General features: G+C 46.3%; 1 protein-coding gene across 2 annotated transcripts; it reads left to right on the top strand.

Moving 5' to 3' along the window:
* The first annotated feature begins 1,818 nt into the window (after positions 1 to 1,818).
* LOC143279955 (uncharacterized) lies at positions 1,819 to 20,740 on the top strand. Of its 2 annotated transcripts, none has more exons than XM_076584331.1 (3): positions 1,819 to 2,678; positions 11,542 to 11,738; positions 17,669 to 20,740. In XM_076584331.1, exons 2-3 carry the CDS (start codon positions 11,622 to 11,624, stop codon positions 18,110 to 18,112), a joined length of 561 nt encoding a protein of 186 aa, XP_076440446.1. In that variant the 5' UTR covers positions 1,819 to 2,678; positions 11,542 to 11,621; the 3' UTR covers positions 18,113 to 20,740. The 2 variants fall into 2 exon arrangements, with proteins under 2 accessions (XP_076440446.1, XP_076440444.1); XM_076584329.1 differs by having other exon boundaries at positions 1,820 to 2,678; positions 11,538 to 11,738.
* Positions 20,741 to 21,049: the final 309 nt, after the last annotated feature.

Below are 21,049 nucleotides of genomic sequence, written 5' to 3'. Positions count from 1 at the left end.
TCATGATTATGTTAACCAGGAAAGTTCGGGTTTAAGCCTAACAACTCATATCCGAGTTCTGTGATGAAACTGATGTATATTAGCGTCGTAGTTGAATGATGGCCGATGTTTGTGCGTGCATGCGTGTATCTGTGTGTGTGTGTGTGTGTGTGTGTGTGTGTACCTGCCTGCCTGCCTATTAATGTTACTGACTTTCTTACCTGTACGCATACATTCATTCTTGGCCGGTTTGTATTTGTTGGTTCAGTGATTGATTGTGGTGTAAGCATCGTCGCTTCAGCCTGAGCAAGCAACTAGAAGCTGCATGCAAACAGTTGGTGTAGAATGGCTTCGCTTTTGGAGGAGGGCGACTGCGTAATGACATGCGGAAAAGTACGCGTTTTAAAAATTCTATCAGGTCTGACTGTCAATGTGAGCTACAGGACTTAATTAAGCAGCCAGCTAAGCACATGGAGAGAGTCGTTTTCGGAAGCTGTTTTAAAGCTGCGTGGACTTTGCGTCAGTGTGATCGTGAATTATTTTGGTTGTAAAATATATCGGTATATATATATAAATATAAATACAATGTGTATAAACAATGTCCATTGTGATATGTATACCCACCTCTGGATCAAGACTTTAACCAGCCACACGCAGCTTCTGTTTTTGTTTCATTCACTTCCGACATTCCCCACCCCAACATTCAGTGATGTAATGTAATCAGTCAGTCGGCCTGTTATTTGTTAGTTTGTATTCGTAAGTGTTGAGTGGATTTCAGGCAGTCATCAGTGGTCTTTCTGTTTGTGTATCATAGAGCTTACATAATCAGGTGATCGTGTGCATTAATGTGCAGCGTTTGGTTGTTGTAATAAATACACAAAAGTTAAATAATGTGTCCCAAAAATGGTCCGGTTTTTTTGTTGTTGTTTTTTTCAACTCCGATGATTTTGTGGGACTGATGACATGAGCGTCAGTGATGACAGCCCACGGTGGTGGTGGTTGTGTGTTTTGGTTTTGTTTTTTCGGCCCATGTTTCATCAGTTCTCCGCCATTTTCATCTTTTGTCCTGATGGGTCTCCCCCCCATGCCCCACTCACTCCAGCCCCCATCTCAGTCAACTGATCGCCCAGTCTCCTGTCCTGCCAAACATTGCTGTGTATATTGAAGTTGTGGACCACAATACTGATGAGGGTTGTGTAGTAATTAAAGGACAAACCAAGCTCCAAGTGTTTGCTGTGTTGTTTTATTGCTGTTGTTTTTTTCAGTTTAGAACGATGAATGAGAGCTGGCCAGGGCCCGGGGGGTCAGTGTGTGTGTGCCAGTGTGTGTGCCGGCGTGTGTGCCAGTGTGTGTGCCGGCGTGTGTGTGTGTATCATTCTTTGTGTGTACCATTGTGTGTGTGTGTGTGTCTGTGCCGTTGTCAGTGTGTGTCTGTCACTGGGTGCACTGCCGGACGCGCTCGCGAGTGTGCCAGTGTGTGTGTGTGCCGTTGTCAGTGTGTGTATGCCAGTGCGCTCGCGTGTGTGTCAGTGTATTTGTGTGTGTCAGTGACGAGTGTGTGTGTGTTTCAGTGTGTGCCAGTGATTCAGTTGTCACTGTGTGTGTGTGTGTGTCATGTTGTGTGTGTGCGTGTGTGTGTATGTCGTTTTTACATCCACCACACAGCCTGTTTGAACTTCAACAAGCTGCGCATAAAAGTCGGTGGTACATTAGTTATTTTTGCTTCCCTTCAAGCGCCTGTCCCTTTCACACACATTCCACAGGTGGGCTGGACACAGCACAATCATATATATATAGACACACTGCCACGGGCCAACACGAAAATCCCCCCTCCCCCCTCTCTCACACACGCACAGCTTACTGACTGGGCGTTACACACCCGGACCCAAAACCATTGACAAACTTGTGCTCCTCTTCTTCTCGTGTCGTTTTGTGTGAGTTCACAGCGAATACGAACCCACAACAAATGCACGGAACAGACGGGACTGTCAATGGTAGGCCGGTTTTCGTTTGTGGTTTTTTTTCCCCGTGCGAGCTTTTGTGTGTGAGCTGGTGTGTGTTGCTGCTTGCGTGTTGACTCAAGTTGCCGAGAACTGAGAAGGAAAGTTTTTGACGAAGTTGAGAAGACGAGAGCTGTTTAAAAGTTTCAACTGTAGTTTAGCTAGAAGTTTTGTGCCTGGACCGTGTAGCCTATTGTTATAAGTTGATATTATTACCTGCTGACGAAAACTTGTAACGAAAAGTCTACCTGTTCAGTTACTTTTCTTGTAGCCACTTCAACATATTTGCTCAGCAGTGACATAGGAGGAAAAGTTCCAGCCTTCAGTGACAACTTCAGGTGTTTGTTTTGTTTTTTCTTTTGTTTGTTTGTTTTTTTGCCTGTAATCCAGTTCTTTGTGTAGCTGAATCAGTCGAATTGACTGACACGAAATCAACTGACGCGGAAAACGTGAACAGGGGTGAAGATCTGTAATTGCGTGTCAGTTAATCACTGAGTCGAGCAGCAGTGCACACAGTACCTATGGGACAAAATAGGCGACATTTCACTACACAGGAAAGTGTCCACAGAATAATTTACTGACGTGCCAGTTTGTCAGCCCTGTGGCGGCGAGCGTCTACAACTTGTCAGTGTTGCTGCAAGAACACAACGGTTTCGGCCAAGACATAAGCTGTACTGACGTACACGTCAAACTGAAAAGGTGAGTGTGCTTTATTTGCCACTGTGTGTTACGATGTGTGTGTGTGGGAGGGGGGGGGGGGGGAAGGCGGGGCGGGGCAATGGACGGAGGGAGCCGGGGGGTGGGGGATAGTCACAGACAGGTTCGAGAGCTCTATTCCTTTTTTACTACTGAGATCAGTACACGCAGGAATTCACACTGCATAGATATATAGCCACATAGATACACGCACTGCAACACGCGTGCACAGACGTGCGCTCACACCGACTCGCACCGTCGGCGCATACACCCCCACTCCACCCCCACCCCCACCCCACACACACATGCACACACTCGGTGATACACACGCGGCACACGCGTGCGCACCCAATGGCACGCACGACACGCACACACACGCGATAACACGCGGACACACTGACACACACACGCACACACGATCTCGATCTCTCTCTCTCTTGGCTACAATACATACATTTCATCCGAGCACGGCACACATACTCTTGAACTGTACTGTTATAGTGTCCAGTACGAGGAAGACGAGGCTTCTGACTGTTGAAATGACACTCAGAATGCATGCTACCATATATATATATATATATATATATATATATATATATATATATGTATATATAGTTCAGCTATACAAGTTATGTGGTATGTTTGAATGTAACCGTCTCGTGAGGCTCCAGGGCAGGTGTTCGGAACAGTGGATAAACACCGAGTCAGTGTGGTTCTCTCGGCAGTTCTCGTTAAACTGACGTTCTGTGTTTAAAAAAAAAAAAAAAGAAAAAAAAGATGATAATCATTAAAAAAAAAAAAAAAAATGATGATAATCATTACATGACAGGAGTCAGTCGGTGTCTTTGCCTTTGTATTTCAAAGAAAGGGGTGATGGATAGTGGGTAGGTAGGGGGGTGTGCGATTGTTATAGGATAAGGGACTCATTCCCAACGGGTTTTTTTTTTTCTCTCTCTCTCTCTCAGGTCCAGCATTTACTAACTAACCTGGCTGTGCTGTGATAATTATTATGTCACAGTGACGCACCCCCCTCCATATATATATATATATATATGTGTGTGTGTGTGTGTGTGTGTTTAGATATATAGTGTCTAAATGAATTATACAAGCTACACCACTGTTTTTGTGGTGTAATCTTGCCTCAGTCAGATTTTTCCGATCTTCCAGGTCAACATATGTGCAGACGTGCTAGTGCCTGAACCCCCTTCGTGTGTATACGCAAGCAGAATCTCAAATACGCACGTTAAATATCCTGTAATCCATGTCAGCGTTCGGTGGGTTATGGAAACAAGAACATACCCAGCATGCACACTCCCGAAAGCTGAGTATGGCTGCCTACATGGCGGGTGAAAAACGGTCATACACGTAAATCCCACTCGCGGATATATACAAGTGAACGTGGGAGTTCCAGCTCACGAACGCAGAAGAAAATAATAATAATAATGATGCTGCTGATGCTGATGCTGATGATGAAGATAAGATGATGAGATGATGAAACGATAACAAGAGAGTGCTTCACCAAGAGTCTGTGGTTATCATCTCAGCCCGGCGAAGTAAGAAATGAACGCTTTATAACTGACGGACTTTGAGACGAGAGGAGAGGGTCTAGTGGGGATGCGGGGGGCGTGGGGATGGGGAGGTGACCTCCATCTTCACTGCTCCCATTCCTTCCCTCGGTCATGGTTGTCTTTTTTCTCCCCAGTGCTTCTCTCTCTCTCTCTCTCTCTCTCTCTCTCTCTCTCTCTCTCTCTCTCCATGTCTCTCTCTCTCTTTGTCTCTCTCTCTCTCTCATTCTTTGTCACAGCCGATTTCTGTGTGTTAAATTCAGGCAGCTCACCCGGGGAGTGCGCGTTCCGTACAATGTAGCGCCACTCTGTAATGTTTTTTGTTGCTGTTTTTCTCTTGTCATAGTGAATGATTTTTTTCTGCAGAATGTTGCCAGGGAAAGCCCTTTTGTTGCCGTCTGTTGCCGGTTTTTCGGGACCTCGGTTGATCGTCTCATCTGAATGACTAGCGTCCAGACCACCACTCAAACGGTCGAGTGGAGGGGGGGGGGGGAAATATTGCCGATTATGGGACTCAGTGGATCCCGTCCGCTCAGATTCTCTGGCTTGCAAGGACGGACACGTTGCCACAGAGCCAACAGTCCACTTGTGGATGTATATAACAGGTATTTGTTGACGGGCATGTCTGCAGCCAGCACGTGCAGGAATGATCGTGACAACGTGAGACTGCATGTAGACACAGACATAGTTCTATCTGTGCCCGCACACATACCTTTGTGTGTGCGTGCTTGTATTCATGTGCAAGTTTGTGTGTGTGTGTGTGTGTGTGCGCGCGCGCGCGCGCGTGTGGGCGCCCGCATCCGCACCACATCGTAGCTTTGCTGTGCCGATTCCAGGGGGTGGAGCCGAGACTCTCTATTTGGTCAATCTCTCTCTCAGTAGGAACATGAGAACGAACACTCCTGTCGATCACCGGGACAATGACAGATGTGATGTGTGTCTTTTTTTGAGTGACGGCTGTCCTTTCCGACGTGCTGGGTTATGATGACACTGACTGCGGAAAGGATCTCACATATATTATGCATCCGTCCGTGAACCGAGTGGTATATTATAAAGGGGTTAGAAAAGAATTACTGAATTTACAAGATTGAAAGAGAAAGGATAGAAAGCCCCTCGCTCAGGCCATGGGCATATAGAGGCCAGTCACAAGACGAAGGTTTTTCTATTGTTTTATTACGGTATTAAGAGAAGTAGTAGTAAAGAGAGAAGATAAGAAGACAGTGTCTGTAAAAGACACCAACAACAAATGTCATCAGCACACCATGTCAGTAATACAAGTGGAAAGTAAGAACATCATATATTACAATGGAAAGACTACCGCTTGGTTTGGAATAGGCAACAACATAACATAGATAATGCATTTGTGTGGAGACCAAAACTGACAGCAAATGACATGTCCAAGACTTAAAAAGTGTAGATAAAGTGGTTAAAGATAAGCTGATTTCGTGAAAGCATACATTTAAGTAAAATATCATCCTGTGAAAATGACTCAAATGAATCAGTTATGTAGCACTGCACTGGAGTAAGCTGTATAGGAAAGAGCATGGCTGAGATTGGTAGTACTGAAAATCAGTGTAAAACTGTAGCGTGTGAAATGACGTTAATTAATCCACCTGCGGAGAGGAGGATTGCCTGGGTGATGTGTAATTATGAAAGGCAGTGTTGCTGTTCTTCCTGGATTGGTACTGAAGGCACTGAGATCCGGGCATTTATTCAGCGGGCTTTCAAGAATGCAGCAGATACTGTGGATGAGTTGTACCCTCTTTCGTTTAGCGGCATCTGTAGTTCTTTGCAGCGAGATTCAAAGGTCTTGGGACTGGAGCACAGGCGACATAGCCAGATGACAAGACTCAGTGTCGGGCTGATTGTTGATTACATGTCTATGATGAGAGGACAGTGAGTGGCGATATTATTGTGCATGACCATCAGTTGGTTTGCTGTGGAGATCAGATTGGAGGAAACGATCTTTCTTTGATCAGGATGTCTTGAAAAGGAATGTCAGTGGTTAACGAAATGATCTTTAATTTGATGGAAGGGTAAAACTGGTTGAATTCAGAACAAAAGTTTCCAGGTCTTCAAGACTGTGCGTCCACAATACAAAAAAAGTCATCGAATCTCTTCATGTTCTCAGAGATTGGAATGGGGTTTGCAGTCAGCATGCGTTTTTCCAGCCCGCCCATGAACAAATCTGCAGCTGCATGTTCCGTGGGTGTACCCATGACAGTGCCAACATTTTGATGGGAATATTCCCCTGCATAAGTGAATGCTTTGTTTCTGGAGTACGTGATTTGGTAGTTTTGATTATACAGTCACTGGGAGGGGCATCTGATGAGACTTGCGTGGGTTCCAGAAAGAATGGCGGAGCTGTTCACAGGTCATCGTGTGACGTGTTTGTATCTAAAGAGATTTCACAGCAGTTGTGACCAGTCTGGTGTGTTCTGGTAGATAAAATCGATAATAGTCGAGTTCTTTCAGTATTCTCAGTGTATGGTTGCTGTCTTTCACGCTACCGGGCAGACGAGACCCGTACTCTTGCATCCAGTGGTGTGACCTGTGCTCCGTAGTACCATCTGAGCCAGGTACTTTAGGTCGGCCAGGTGAAATGTGCAGCGTTTTGTGAATTGTTTGGCAACAAGCAGTCTAACCGATAGCATGATGTTTCTGCTGGTTCAACAGTTGCCTGTTATAGGCATTCTTGTCACTGTGACGTTGGAACAGTGTTCTGACCAGCTCGTTGGGTGTCTTCTAGCGATTCTTTCAGTTGGGTCAGTTGTTATTTTGGTGTAATGTATAATTATGTACACACACATCCACCACACACTCACCCGCCCTCTCAATATGGTTCATCAGAACTACGACTCTTCTCTCTCTCTCTCTCTCTCTCTCTCTCTCTCTCTCTCTCTCTCTCTCTCTCTCTCTCTCTCTCTTTCTGACACACTGACACACACACACACACACACCACACCACACCACACCACACCACACCACTCCTACATACACACACGTGCACGCTCGCACTCTTTCTCTCTCTCTCTCTCTCTCTCTCTCTCTCACCCACACAAACACACAAACACATACACATGACACACACATGCACATAAATTCTCTTTTTATATACCAGAAACTTCATGCGAAGTCATCGTACCTATTTTGTGGCTTACGACAGAAGGCGGCCTTTCCCCTCGCTGTGATTCTGGCCTTTTGGCATTTCACGTGTCAGTGGAGATCGTATCTCTCTCTCTCTCAAACACACACACACACACACACACACACACACACACACACACACACACACACACACACACAAAGTACTGCACACTACCTTGTGAGCGCGGCCCACCCCCACCTCGCACAAATCTCACCCATAGTTGGGAGTACTTCACCTTTTGCGGGAGTCTGTTCACTTACTTAGTTTCACCATACAGTGCTGGCTGGCCAAGTTGGGAATAGTCCCTCGATAAACTGGTGGTATCGCTTGGAAATCATTCAGATGTGTGATTGGTGTGTATCTGTACTTACGTCTCCTCTCTCTGTCAGTTTCCATTCATTGATTCATCATTCTGTCTGCCCCGCCCATCTCTCTCTCTCTCTCTGAGTGTGTGTCTCTGTCTGTCTGCCTGCCTGCCTGTCTGTCTGTCTGTCTGTCTGTCTGTCTCTCTCTCTCTCTCTCTCTCTCTCTCTCATGCACGCGCGCTAGCAACATGGCACAATTTATATCCACAGTGCATTGTTAGTTCATGACAGATGCCTTTTTTTCGCACGTTTTTTTTTTTAACCTAGAATTAGGGGGGTGGGCGTTTACTGCATCACACTGGGTGTTCACAAGGCAGTTTACAGTGACAGCATGCATGTGGTGTATGGTGTGACTGTTTGGAAAGGGAGAGAAAAACGATGCCCCGTGAAGGCTAAGCCCAGTGCATGGCGAACAATAGAGACTTTCGTTGACTCTGTGTTCTGTCGCTGAAAACCTACGCCAGGTTGCGCACAGAATAAATATACCACTCAGCTCCTATCACAGACTGACATAAGTTTACAGCTGGGCCAACAGCAAAGAACATTGCAGTGGGAAATCATTTACAGCTTAGTCTTTTGTGAAGGACTATGACTCTCAAACTAGGAGGCAAACTTGTACTGGCTCTTAGAGTGGTGCTTCAGCCTTTAAGGCCAGTTTGCCGGCCTTTGCCGGGAACCATCCCAACACCGGCTGTCCTAAAACCCTCTTGGTCAAGAGAGTGGGGACTTGGACAAGACACTCTCCACTACAATCAAATTCTAGCCCAGATAATCGGGATAGCTGTTACCTCCTCTGCTGTCCTGATGGTCATAGTCGAACACAACTATCATACAGTATACATACATACATACACACATACATACATACAACGTAGCTTCTGAAAATGTTCAGTAGTATGTTGAGATCAGTGTGTTGAGCACACCGACCTCCGAATCTGTTGTAAAGAGTGACCAAACACATGCACACACACGCGCGCGCGCGCGCGCGTGCGCTCTGTTCCCCGTCCCTCTTTCTTTTGCATTCTCACACACGACGCACACACATACGCACGCACGGCGCGCGCGCGCGCCCACACACACACACACACGCGCACACACACACACACACACACACACACACACACACACACACACACACGGACGGGCATGTGAAGTCAGGAACTGCATACATCCTTGTAGAAATATTCTGTGCTGATAACTGAACCCGCTGTGTATTTACTTGTTTCCATAACTGAACCCACCGAACGCTGACATGGAATACAGGGTTTTTAACTGGTGAAGTCAAATCTTCTGCATGTGTATCCGAGAACACAAAGAGGGTAAGGGGTTTTCAGGCACCAGCAGGTCTGCACGCATGTTGACCTCGTGGGAAACAGTAAAAAAAAAACTATAAAAAAAAAACTATCTCAGTCCACTGAAACAGGTGCATCAAACTGGGGATCGAACTCGGGAAACTCGACCGAGAATCCAGCGCTTTAACCATTCGGCCACCACACCCGTCGTTTGAGTGTCTATATGTGCTATGTTCCCTTATAAAAACGAAGTAGTCAGCAACACTAACATGTCACAAGGGGAGAGCAATATGTGCCTTCAGTGTTACTTTTTGTTAACGTCCATGCAGTTGCGTGCAAGCTATAGACGGAGCCAGTTCAGTTTCTGGGAGTCGCGCGTGAGTGTGTTTGTTCGTGAGAGCGCTTCTGCTTATATGTCTCAGTGTATGTGCATGCATGCGTACGTGCGCGCGAGTGTGTGTGTGTGTGCGCGCGCGCGCTCGCGCGTTATTCAGAGCGGATACTGAGAAAAGAACGGCACATGCACGTCTGTAATAATAATATAAAGTTAATGAAAAGAGATTATGTAACAAAAACCTGTTTAAGATGTTATCTGTGAGACATTATCTTGAAAAATTCAGAAATCTTCAGCAATGGCTTAGCATTCTGTATTTCATCGCAGCGCTGGGTACATTACTTGGCGGCAAGATTATTGACTGATTTGGCTTACCTTCATTTTCAATGACACAGGAAACACAAACGCGCGCACGCGCGCGCCCACATAACCCTCACCCCCCTTCCCCCCACACCCCCCGCAATACACGCACGCACTCACAACACACGTTTATATCTGCGAGCATCTCTCTCTGTCTCTTGCAACTTTTTAATGTTGTCCAAACTGAACACAACGATCGAATCTGATTGTGCTGGAGTCTCCCGTCGGTCCGACAGATGAGTAGGCAGGCAGGCTTATCTGTCGGTGTGTGTCCTCATATGGGAGAAGAGGCCGATTCTGGATGCGCAGCACTTCCCACAGGTGATGCAAGAGAAAACGTCTCCAGAAGTTGAGCCCTGCTTCCTTCGCTCACGCTTCTCCTTACTGGCCAGCGTTCTCTTGTTTTCAAACGTCTTTATGCCACTAGAGCACAGCATCCTCCAGCGACAGCGGTCAAGGGCATCAGTTTCCCAGGAAGCGATGTCTATGTCACAGGCTTTGAGGTTTGTCTTCAGTCAAGGTGTCCTTGAAGCGCTTGCAGGGTCTTCCAAGTTCACGGTGGCCTTCCTTCAGCTGGCCGTACAAAAGCATCTTTGGGATCCTGCTGTCTGTCATGCGGACAACGTGCCCTGTCCAGCGTAGCTGGCACTGGATCAGCAGGCTTTCGATGCTGGGCAGGCCGCTCCTCTCTAGGACCTGGAGGTTGGAGACCCTGTCTTACCACTTTATGCCGAGGATCTTTCTGATCGAATCTGATTGAAAGTGAATGAAATGACATGTTTATTTCAGGTAAACCCCTCAGGGGTACATGAAAACGTGACATATGATACTGTCAGCAGGCAGCTCAGTTTAACTGGGCCAGGCTTCTGAACGCAATCAAGTTTATTCAATGAGCCCCATGCATAACAGGCTGCATAACTGCACACACGTTACAAACGAAGTGTTAAAAACGAAAAGCGTGCACATTAACAAGTCTTTTTTTCTTCTTCTTTTTTTTGTTTGAACATTTTTTTTCTTTATCAATTGGCCGAAACATAAATTGTATCGGAAAGAATTTCGAATGGAAGGAGACAAAGGACTGAAATTTTAACAATATTTTTTTGTTTCCCACCACCCACACAGAAAACTGTATGAAGTTTAACTGACTTTATGGTGGTTCTGTGATGGTGATGGCCTAGATGTAACGCGTCCGCAATAGGAAGCGAGAGAATCTGAGCGCGCTGGTTCGAATCACGGCTCAGCCACCGATAGTTTCTCCCCCTCCACTAGACCTTGAGTGGTGGTCTGGACGCTAGTCATTCGAATGCCGAGACAATAAGCCGAGGTCCCGTGTGCAGCATGCACTTAACGCACGCAAAAGAACCCACGGCAACAAAACGGTTGTTCCTGGCAAAATTCTGTAGAGAAATCCACTTCGATAGGTAAAAAATAAAACTGCACACAGGAAAGAAAAAAAAAAAGTGGCGCTGTAGTGTAGCGACGCGCTCTCTCAAGGCCTGACTAAGCGCGTTGGGTTACGCTGCTGGTCAGGCATCTGCTTGGCAGATGTGGTGTAGCGTATATGGATTTGTCCGAACGCAGTGACGCCTCCTTGAGCTACTGAAACTGATCTGTGATATGTAGGTAAGCATTTCTGACTGATTCTGTGTCACTGACAAAAATTGGGGGTGGGGTGGGGGGGGGGGGGTGCACAAAAGCATTTATAGTGAGAACCCACCAGCAATATTGTCGTTTGTCGAACATTGATCACATTCTTCGTGTCTGGTTAAATGGCTGAGAAGCACTGTTTCCTGTACAGGCAGTGCATGACTGGTGGCTCGCACCCTGACGAGTGTCGCACGACGGACGGAAGGAGCGGGAAGGGGGACTGAAGAACAGCAGGATGGCTCAGTCGTGGTCCGAGTTCGTCAGCGGCCTTCTGCAGTCCAGTGCCAGAGTGGACAAGGCGGCCGTTTTCAGCAGCAGCGGTCAGCCTCTGGCCGCCAGTGAGGGGCTGCAGGTCAGTGTGTCATACTGTGGTGTGTCCATCGAGATCGATGATGACCATCGATGTCATCCAGATTGGGGATGGGGGGAGGGTGGTGGTGGGGTGGGGGGAAGGATGCTCATGAATCTATCTGTGAGTGCGCAGATGGCTGAATAGTCCAATCTGCGCACGAAATGTTCGCTGACAGTTGGGGCAGACAAAGACAGGCATATCATTGTCAGGGAGCTTGTTTGCCCGTGACTTTCTGGCCTGCCTCTTCTGAACAGCTGCAGCAGTCCTGTTGGCCTCGCACAACTTGGCGCCTTTGTGCACAGCAGCGCGCCATTTGTTACGGTCCACTGCAGATTCCTCCCAGGAGTCAGGGTTGATATCAAACGCTTTCAGAGAGACTTTCAGAGTATCTCTGAAGCGCTTCTTCTGACCTCCGTGTGATCTCTTCCCTTGTTGCAGCTCGCCATAGAAGAGCCTTTTGGGCAGCCGATGGTCTGGCATGCGTGCCACGTGTCCAGCCCAGCGAAGCTGGGACTGCATCAGGATGGTGAAGATGCTGGGAAGGGTGGCTTTTGCGAGCACCTCTGTGTCTGGGGTCCTGTCTTGCCACTTGATGTTCAGTAGCTTCCTGAGGCATGTTGTGTGGAAGTGGTTCAGCTTCTTGGCATGTCGTTGGTACACTGTCCAAGTTTCGCAGCTGTACAGTAGTGTGGGGAGAACTACTGCTCTGTAGACCTTTAGCTTGGTCTCAAGACTAATGCCTCTTCTGTTCCAGACATTTGCACTGAGTCTACCAAAAGTTGCACTTGCTCTTGCAATCCTGACATTCACTTCATCGTCGATGGTCGCATTTCGTGACAGTGTGCTGCCAAGGTATGTGAACCGCTCCACCGCACTGAGTCTCTGACCGTTGACTGTGATGTTGGGCTCAACGTAGGGTTTCCCTGGGGCTGGCTGATGGAGAACTTCAGTTTTCCTCGTGCTGATGGTAAGGCCGAAGTTCCTGCTGGCAGTGGCAAACTTGTCGACGCTGAGTTGCATGTCAGCTTCAGATCCAGCGTTGAGGGCACAGTCATCAGCAAACAAAAAGTCTCTGATGATGTCTGTCATGACCTTCGTTTTTGCTTGAAGCCTTCTGAGGTTAAACAGCTTGCCATCTGTTCGGTACTTTAGGCCGATTCCAACATCGCCATCTCTGAAGGCATCAGTAAGCATTGCAGAGAACATGAGGCTGAACAGCGTTGGAGCCAGGACGCAGCCTTGCTTGACACCATTTGTGACAGCAAAAGGAGCAGATGTTTCGCCATTGTCCTGGACTCGAGCCTGCATGCCTTCATGGAATTGGCTGACCAAGGAAATAAATTTCCGAGGGCATCCGTACCTGGCCATGATCTTCCACAGTCCCTCTCTACTCACGGTGTCAAAGGCCTTAGTGAGGTCGACATAGGTGGAGAACAGATCAGCATTTTGCTCCTGACATTTCTCTTGCAGCTGCCTTGCAGCAAACACCATGTCCGTGGTTCCGCGCTCTTTCCGGAATCCACATTGGCTCTCAGGCAAATGACCTTGGTCAAGGTGTGCTGTGAGGCGGTTTAGTAGGATCCTGGCAAGTATCTTGCCTGCGATGGAGAGCAAGGAAATGCCCCGATGGTTATCACAGGCTTGCCGGTTCCCCTTTCGCTTGTACAAGTGAATGATAGATGCATCTTTGAAATCCTGGGGGATCGTCTCTTCTTTCCACATGAGTGAGTACAGCTGATGAAGCTTCTCAGTCAGCACAGTGCCTCCATCCTTGTAGACCTCTGCTGGTATGGAGTCTGAGCCAGGTGCTTTGCCACTGGATAGCAGACGGATTGCTTTCTGGGTCTCAAGAAGTGTTGGCGGATCGTCCAGTGCTTCATTGGTGGGGACTTGTGGGAGACGGTCTATGGCTTCATCATTTATGGAGGAAGGGCGATTTAAGACACTGTTGAAGTGCTCAGCCCATCGTTCGAGAATGTTCTCCTTCTCGGTGATCAAGGTATTCCCATCTGCACTGAGGAGGGGGGATGATCCTGAGGATGTGGGGCCGTAGACTTCTTTTAAGGCATCATAGAACCTCTTCATATCGTGCCTGTCAGCATATCCCTGGATCTCATCAGCTTTGTCACTCAGCCACTTATCCTGCATCTGGCGTAACTTTTGCTGAACAGTCCTGCGGATGGCATTGTACGCATCCTTTTTTGATGTGGATTTTGGGTTGCTCAGGTGGGCTTGATGCAGACGGCGTTTCTCATCCAGAAGCTGCTTGATTTCATCACAGTTTTCATCAAACCAGTCTTTGTGCTTTCTGATCATGGGTCCCAGGGTCTCTGAAGCTGTACTATAGATCAGCTCACGCAGGGTCCTCCAGTCAGACTCCACATTCTGGTTGTTCAGAGAGGCGGATTCCAGACGATCTTCCAGCAGCTCCACAAAGGACTGTTTGATGGTGATGTTTTTCAGCTTAGCGATGTTGAGCCGTTTTGGAGCCTTCTGGCCTTGGGGGCGTCTCTTGGGCTGGATTCGAATATTCAGCTTCGAGACTACAAGGCGATGGTCTGTCCAACACTCGGCGCCGCACATGGTCTTTGTTACACGTACATCTTGCCTATCCCTTTTCCTGACGATGACATAATCGATGAGATGCCAATGCTTTGAGCGAGGGTGCATCCATGACGTCCTGTTACGGGTAGGGAGGCAGAAAACTGTGTTGGTTATCAGCAGTTCGTGCTCTGCACATGTCTGAAGCAAAAGCAATCCATTTGGGTTGCAGTGGCCCACACCGTGCTTTCCAATCACTCCATCCCAGGAGATGTAGTCAGAGCCAACTCTAGCATTGAAGTCCCCAAGAATGATGAGCTTGTCTGCTTTAGGGATGGCAGCAATGACAGAGTGAAGGTCCTCGTAGAACTTCGCCTTCACTTCATCCGGGTTGGTCATGGTTGGGGCGTAGGCACTGACAATGGTGAGGTGCTTCTGGCCAGATGCCAGTGGGAGTTTCATGGTCATAAGCCTATCGTTGACTCCCTTTGGGATTCCAGCTAGCTTGCTGACAAGTGCTGTTTTTACTGCAAAACCAACACCAGCCTCACGTCGCTCTTCGCTTCCTCGTCCACTCCAGAAGAAGGTGTAACCAGATCCCCGTTCACAGAGCTCGCCTTCACCTGCAAGCCGAGTCTCACTCAAGGCTGCGATGTCGATATTGTATCTGGCGAGTTCGGATGCAACTAGTGCTGTTCTCCTTTGGGGTCTGTCCGCGTTATCTCTGTCCAGGAGAGTCCTTATGTTCCAAGCACCAATGGTGAGAGGAACGATCCTTGCTTTTTTCTTTTCTTTCTCTTTGTTTCGACCGCTGATGTAGGGTCCCCGCCAGCCGCGGTATGCTGGCCAGGGTGATATGGAGCAGGCAATTTTTAGGGCACCTTTTCTAGCCCCTTCCTCATGCCAGGGAGGTGAGCAGTGCATTCCTAAAGAGGGCTGCTCAGACGCTCAGACGGCTGCCGAGCTCCATCGCTGCTCCTGTCGACGAAGAACGACCCTATGGCCTGAGCCGCCTGCGTGCAGGTCTGCGGCTGCGACTGCCAGTGTACCCACACCTGTCGTTTCGTCGCTCGCCTGTCGCCACAGGACTTGGGGGTGATGAAATGATGAAGGATGAAAGGTCATTTTGGATGACTGATGACTTGCGCGATGAGTTTGTTTAAAGTGAAGAGGAGTTGCGCAACGTCGACCTCACTCTCTCGTCCGGGTCCACCAATTTCCAGTGGCAAGACTAAGTCGAGACGACTGGAGGATGAGCACGGATGCAGTGGATGACCAAGATATCCTTTCGGTGTCTCATCTTGCTCTCTGCACTCCACAGTGCGTTGCTGTAACCGCCTTCCTCTCCGTTGAACCGATAGGTTTCTTCCGCAGATTCTGCCGGATCCAGACTTCGCATGCATGGATAGACACACCCCGGGGGCCAACTGCGTGTGGCATGCACACAGCACGGTGGAGCTAGATGGCCGTCGGTGGCTCTCCTGAGCCGACGCCCTTTTATGGATCTCCATAAGGGTGTCTAGCCACCCGCCTCACCAGTCCCAGAAGGGAGTGGTGGGAGTGCCGGTTTAGTCGTCGGCAACCCGACCCTGAACAGGTTGTACTGGATTACAGGTTACCAGTAGCAGATCTCATGACCTGACCTGACACAAACTGTAAGCTACATTGTAACCGCCCAGTAGGTGCATGGGTAGTAAGCAAACACCCACGGGCGCACTACGGCAATATCAGAGTGGTTATAGCGTTGGACTTTCAGTCTCAGGACCCCCCTCACCCCCTCCTCGGGTTCGAATCTCGGTAACGGCGCCTGGTGAGTAAAGGTTGGGGGATTTTTTCCGATCTCCTAGGTTTACATTATGTGCAGACATGCTTGTGCCTGAACCACCTCAAGTTCGTGTGAATACGCACGTTCAGGATCGTGTATTGCATAAATGTCATGTTTGGTGTCATGTTTGGTGGGTTGTGGGATAATTTTTTTTTAACTGAAAAAAACATACCCAGCATGCACCCCCCCCCCCACCCCACCCCCCGAAAACGGAGTATGGCTGTAGCCTACATGGTATAAATTTAAAAAGTAATAACAAGAACAACTTTTTTTTTTTATAAACGTTCATACACGTAAAATTTTAGTCTGTGAGTGTGTATGCATGCGTGACTGAAACTTAATTGAATGACACAGGACACGAATGACGAGCGGCCCAAGTGTGACTGATTAAGACGTTTCTCCGTGACGCACTGTCTTGTTTCAGTATCTACAGCCTTTTGTTTAAAACTGATGATAATAATGCTAATAATAAATAACTGTTTGCAGAGAACGGTCTGTCAGTCCTTACACTCTGTTATCAAAATCAATACCGGTCACCAGTAAGCTGCGAAACACATCTTAAAATAGGCCCACAATAGAGCCAATACGTCGAGTTTCAACTTTGGGTGAAATAAGTGCAGACGTTGGGGGGGGGGGGGGAGGTGCTTACAGCTTGAGGTATGTTACTGTGGCAGTAGTAGTGATCATTGGTATTCATCAGTAATGCTTATGAAGGAAATCAATATTGATTTCAGTTAATGAATCGTGGAGTGAAACACACAAGAAGGTGAAGTGGCCTTTATACGTTGTGTTCAATATATATATATATATATTTTTTTTTTTTTTTTTTTTTATTTACTAGATTAAAATTTCACGTGGACTTACTCAGTGTGCGAGACGTGAGTGAACTGGTCTTTCTGACGTCACTGTTGTGATCGACCTTTTAATTTCTTTGTGATTTCTCTTGGACTGGTTTTAACAACTGGTATTTGAACCCTGTACTGGTCCCTCTGCTGTGAGGACTGGGCTGTTATAGCAAATACGTTTGATGTGGTTTGATTTCGGGATATCAGACAGCATGTTATCAATCATTCGAGATTTTTGTTTATTTTAACCAATAGTCATGCCTTACCCAAACTCAATTAGGAGCGACACTGACCACTGAGAATCACATGCAGCTGCCCTCCGGAACTTTGTGTGTGCGTGTGTGTGCGTTTTTGTTTGGTTTTTGTCTTTGTTTTTTTGTTTGTTTTTGTTAACTTTGTCAGTTAACTTTATTATTATTATTATCCTTTTCCTTATATTTTTATCAGTTCATTTTTATATACTAATTACTTTTATATTTTATTTATTACTTTTATTTATTAATTTCTTCAATATGTGGTTATTTCATTTGTTCACAAATGTATCATAATTTCATTTTATTTTCATTTTCCCTCAAGGCCTGACTAAGCGCGCTGCTGGTCATTCATCTGCTTAGCATAATTATGTGGTGTCGCGTATTGTGGAATTGTCCGAACGCAGTGACGCCTCCTAGAGTAACGTAACCGAACTGAACTGAACTGAGCTGTGTGTACCCACGCAGGTATCGGACAAGGACGGGCGCGCCATCCTGCGCTGTTTGCGGGACCCGGCGCGCACCCTGACGCGCATCACGCTGGACGAGACGGACTTCCGCTGTTTCCAGGGCAACGGGGAGGCCCTGGTGGGCATGGCCACGAGCGGCTCTGGGCGCGTGCTGGTGGCTCGTGTGACGCCCGGCGAGGAGGGGGCGGTGGTGGTGGTGATGGGGCAGGCCACGGCCAAGGGGTCGTTCCTGTACGAGGTGCAGCAGAGCCTGGTGGAGCGGACTCGGCGCCAGAGGGTCTCCCAGGGACAGGCCCTTGCGGGCAGCTCCAGGGGAGAGGGAGGTCAGCAGGTGAAGCAGCAGCAGCAACAACAGCAGCAGCCCAAGAAGCTGATCTTGCCCCCTCCCGCGGCGTCTTCCCCGGTCAACCAGGAGCAGGTGTTGGTGCAGCTCCACGACTGATGGTTCCAGCTTCTCCTCTCTTCACTGATCTTTATTATCTTTTGCTGTGTATCCCCACCACTGCCGCTTTTTGAGGAGGTATTTAATTGTGGACTCGCTCATTTTCTTTTTTCTGCAAGGTTCGCGGTTTTGTTAATTGTTTTGGCTTTGAGTTTCAGTAATTGTGTTATTTCTTTCTAAGAGATTGTAATGCATCATTTCTTCTTTCTTCGAGAACTGTATGGTATATTGTTTTGATCCATGTTCTTACTTGCCAAACACCGTCATGTTTGTATAATTGTTGTTGTTTTTTTTCATTCTCATCTGTGGAAAGGAGTTGGATAGCTTCTCGTGAGTGTCTATTCATGTGTGCAATTTAAAAAAAATTTTGGGGGGGCTAAATTCCAGACATTTCAGTACGCCTGGTTTCAGTGGAACCCCCCCCCCCCCTTTTCTTTATTTCCAAGTCTATCCTGGTGTCCATTTTTTTTCTGGATAGCATTATTTTCACACAACTTCTCAATTTACCCTTCACACTTTCACCCAAGCTCAACTGACCCAAACCTGATGCTGGCAGTCCACAGAGAGCTGTCAATGTTAAGAGCTGAGTGGGTTCAAACCCCCCACGTCTTCACACTTTTTCTTGTCGGTCATTGACACAAATTTTGGTTTGAATGTTACTTTAAGAATTGTAATCAATTGTTATAGACTTGTAGCGATATATTGTTACTCCATATTACTTGAAGTAGTCTATTGATGCTCCGTATTCAGATGTGTGTGTGTGTGTGTGTGCACGTGCAATTTAAAAGGGTTGCCATATATAGCTTCGTGGAGCCAAGTGACATGCCATTAACTGGACACCAGCAGTTTTGTCTGTCGTTGCACAGTGATTTCCTGCAAACTTCTGGAACTGTTTGACAACAGCTGACTTGGTTTCAGTCCATGTGGTTATGGCCCAACAGACTTCAAAGGTCGTCTGCAGGCAGAAAGTAAAAATCAAGAACATAGCTTCACAAAAATTAATGAATTAACACGAAAAAGGATTACACTTAAAAATATATATATATATTAATATGTAATTGATATGTAAACAGTTTTTGTTCATTGTGATAAAGTGAAAAGAACTGGTCCCTTAGATTTTTTTTTAAAAATCAGAACAAAAAACAACTCTGGGATAGAACCATGTGAAAGTGTTCATGGTAGTCAACAGGAAATGTCCTGCAATTCTAGCTGACTATGGCGCAATATGTTCAATCACAGCATGGAAGTTCATGTGCATCATGGTGTGCAGTCTTCTTCCCAATTTCAGATATGGTTTTAGGAAAGAAAACGCCAAACAATTTTTGGTCCAGAATATACTAGATAGACATGAGTTGAATTCAAGTGCGGGTATCCCATTCTGATGTGTGATAATAAATAATCCTTCCACTGCAGAACCTTTGTGAAATAAGTGTGGTATAATTTAAGGACAGTCACTGCGTTTTGTGTACTTATTATTAATGGTGGTGGTTGATTTTACTGAACAAAAAATAAAGCAGTCCAAAGAGGAAGACCATTTACAGCGAGACGTCCTGACCTGTAAGCTCAGTCTCACTTCTGGTGACAACTCCTTCACTGATGAGCAAGGTGTTTAACTTTGTGAAGTAATCAAAGAATATATATCACTCTGTGGCATACCTTGCAATGCACAGAGTACAGGGCTTTGAACCCAGTTACTGTTAGTCAATTTGCATTTATCTCAGAGAAATTAAGTTTGAAGCGTATGATTACAAGCATGACAGTTAAATTTGGCATACAAAATAATGTAACAAAAACACACCATAGATTTGGTTTTCTTCTGTATATTATTCACAGGGTTCATGCTACATTTGGTAAATTTTTTTTTTCATCAGCAGTGACCTAGAGAAGTAGTTTTTAAAATTTCTAAAAAAAATCTTTCACTGATCCTGGTTACCAATATAGATGGTTGACAGGCTCAAAGCACTGAGAATGGAAGAAACATTAGTATAAGCTGTATGTGTGCAGGTTTGTGAGTGTTGGTGTGTGTGTGTGTGTGTTTTGGCGGGAAGAGGTTCAGTTGATTTGTATTGGTGGTGGTTTTTCCCCCAGTTGGTGCAGTGTTTCTATAACAACACAAAATATGTAGGAAATGGGTTATTTGGAGTGGCAGGACTGCCAGTGCATATTTATACATGTTCACAGACGGCTAGAGACAAAAGAAAGAGGGAAAAACAACTTGTTTTGTTTGTGCAGGAAAAAGCAGTTTTGTTTCTGCATCATGGATGGTTTTACTGCATCATTATTTTCAATCGATAGGTGTTTGTTGATTGCTTTGAGCAGTGATGATTCTGTTAAGGATGGCTGTACTATCTGATGAATGCAGCATTGTTTTGATATTTTTTTTCCCTAGGGGAGAAACTGTTGATGTGGATCGATTCAAGACTTGTTGCTTATTCAGTTTTCTGGGCGAGTTCCGAGTTCCTTGCTGGTTTGACAGTGTGTGTGCGTGCATGCACGCACAAAAGAAAAGTCACCATTGTCTGTGTAATCTTTTTTTTTTCTGCATCAAGTTTTTAAATATTTTCCATGTGACTATTTTGAATTGTACATGTTAAAAAAAACAACTGAATTATACCTTATAAAAACGTTTTTCTTTTTTCTTCTTTTTTTAATGTTTTATTAGTATATGCTTAGTTGGCCAAATTTTGCAATTAACTCGGGCAATGCTTAATAGTTTTTTGCTTTTTACATCAAGTGCACCTCTGAAATTTTCTCTTTTTTTAATTTAAAAAAAAAAATTTTATATTATTTTTATTACACATTGTCATCGGTGTCCATCACAGTTCTTGTCAGTGTTGTGGTCAAGACATTACTGCACTGGGGCCACAAATAAAAATATTCAACTGCGTATAAAATAACACTACCTTTTTCTTCAAATTTTGCATCAGTTTGACATGA

This window comes from Babylonia areolata, chromosome 3 (genome assembly GCF_041734735.1).
Source record: "Babylonia areolata isolate BAREFJ2019XMU chromosome 3, ASM4173473v1, whole genome shotgun sequence".
In the NCBI taxonomy this organism is placed as follows: Eukaryota; Metazoa; Mollusca; class Gastropoda; order Neogastropoda; family Buccinidae; genus Babylonia; species Babylonia areolata.
The sequence above is the reverse complement of the archived record's forward strand: the minus strand, read 5'-3'. Positions and strand labels throughout refer to the sequence as shown.

Coding starts and splice junctions, on each gene's coding strand:
- LOC143279955 (XM_076584331.1), top strand. CDS start 11,622: ATGGCTCAGTCGTGGTCCGAGTTCGTCAGCGGCCTTCTGCAGTCCAGT. Junction 11,739..17,668: donor CCGCCAGTGAGGGGCTGCAG/GTCAGTGTGTCA, acceptor GTACCCACGCAG/GTATCGGACAAGGACGGGCG.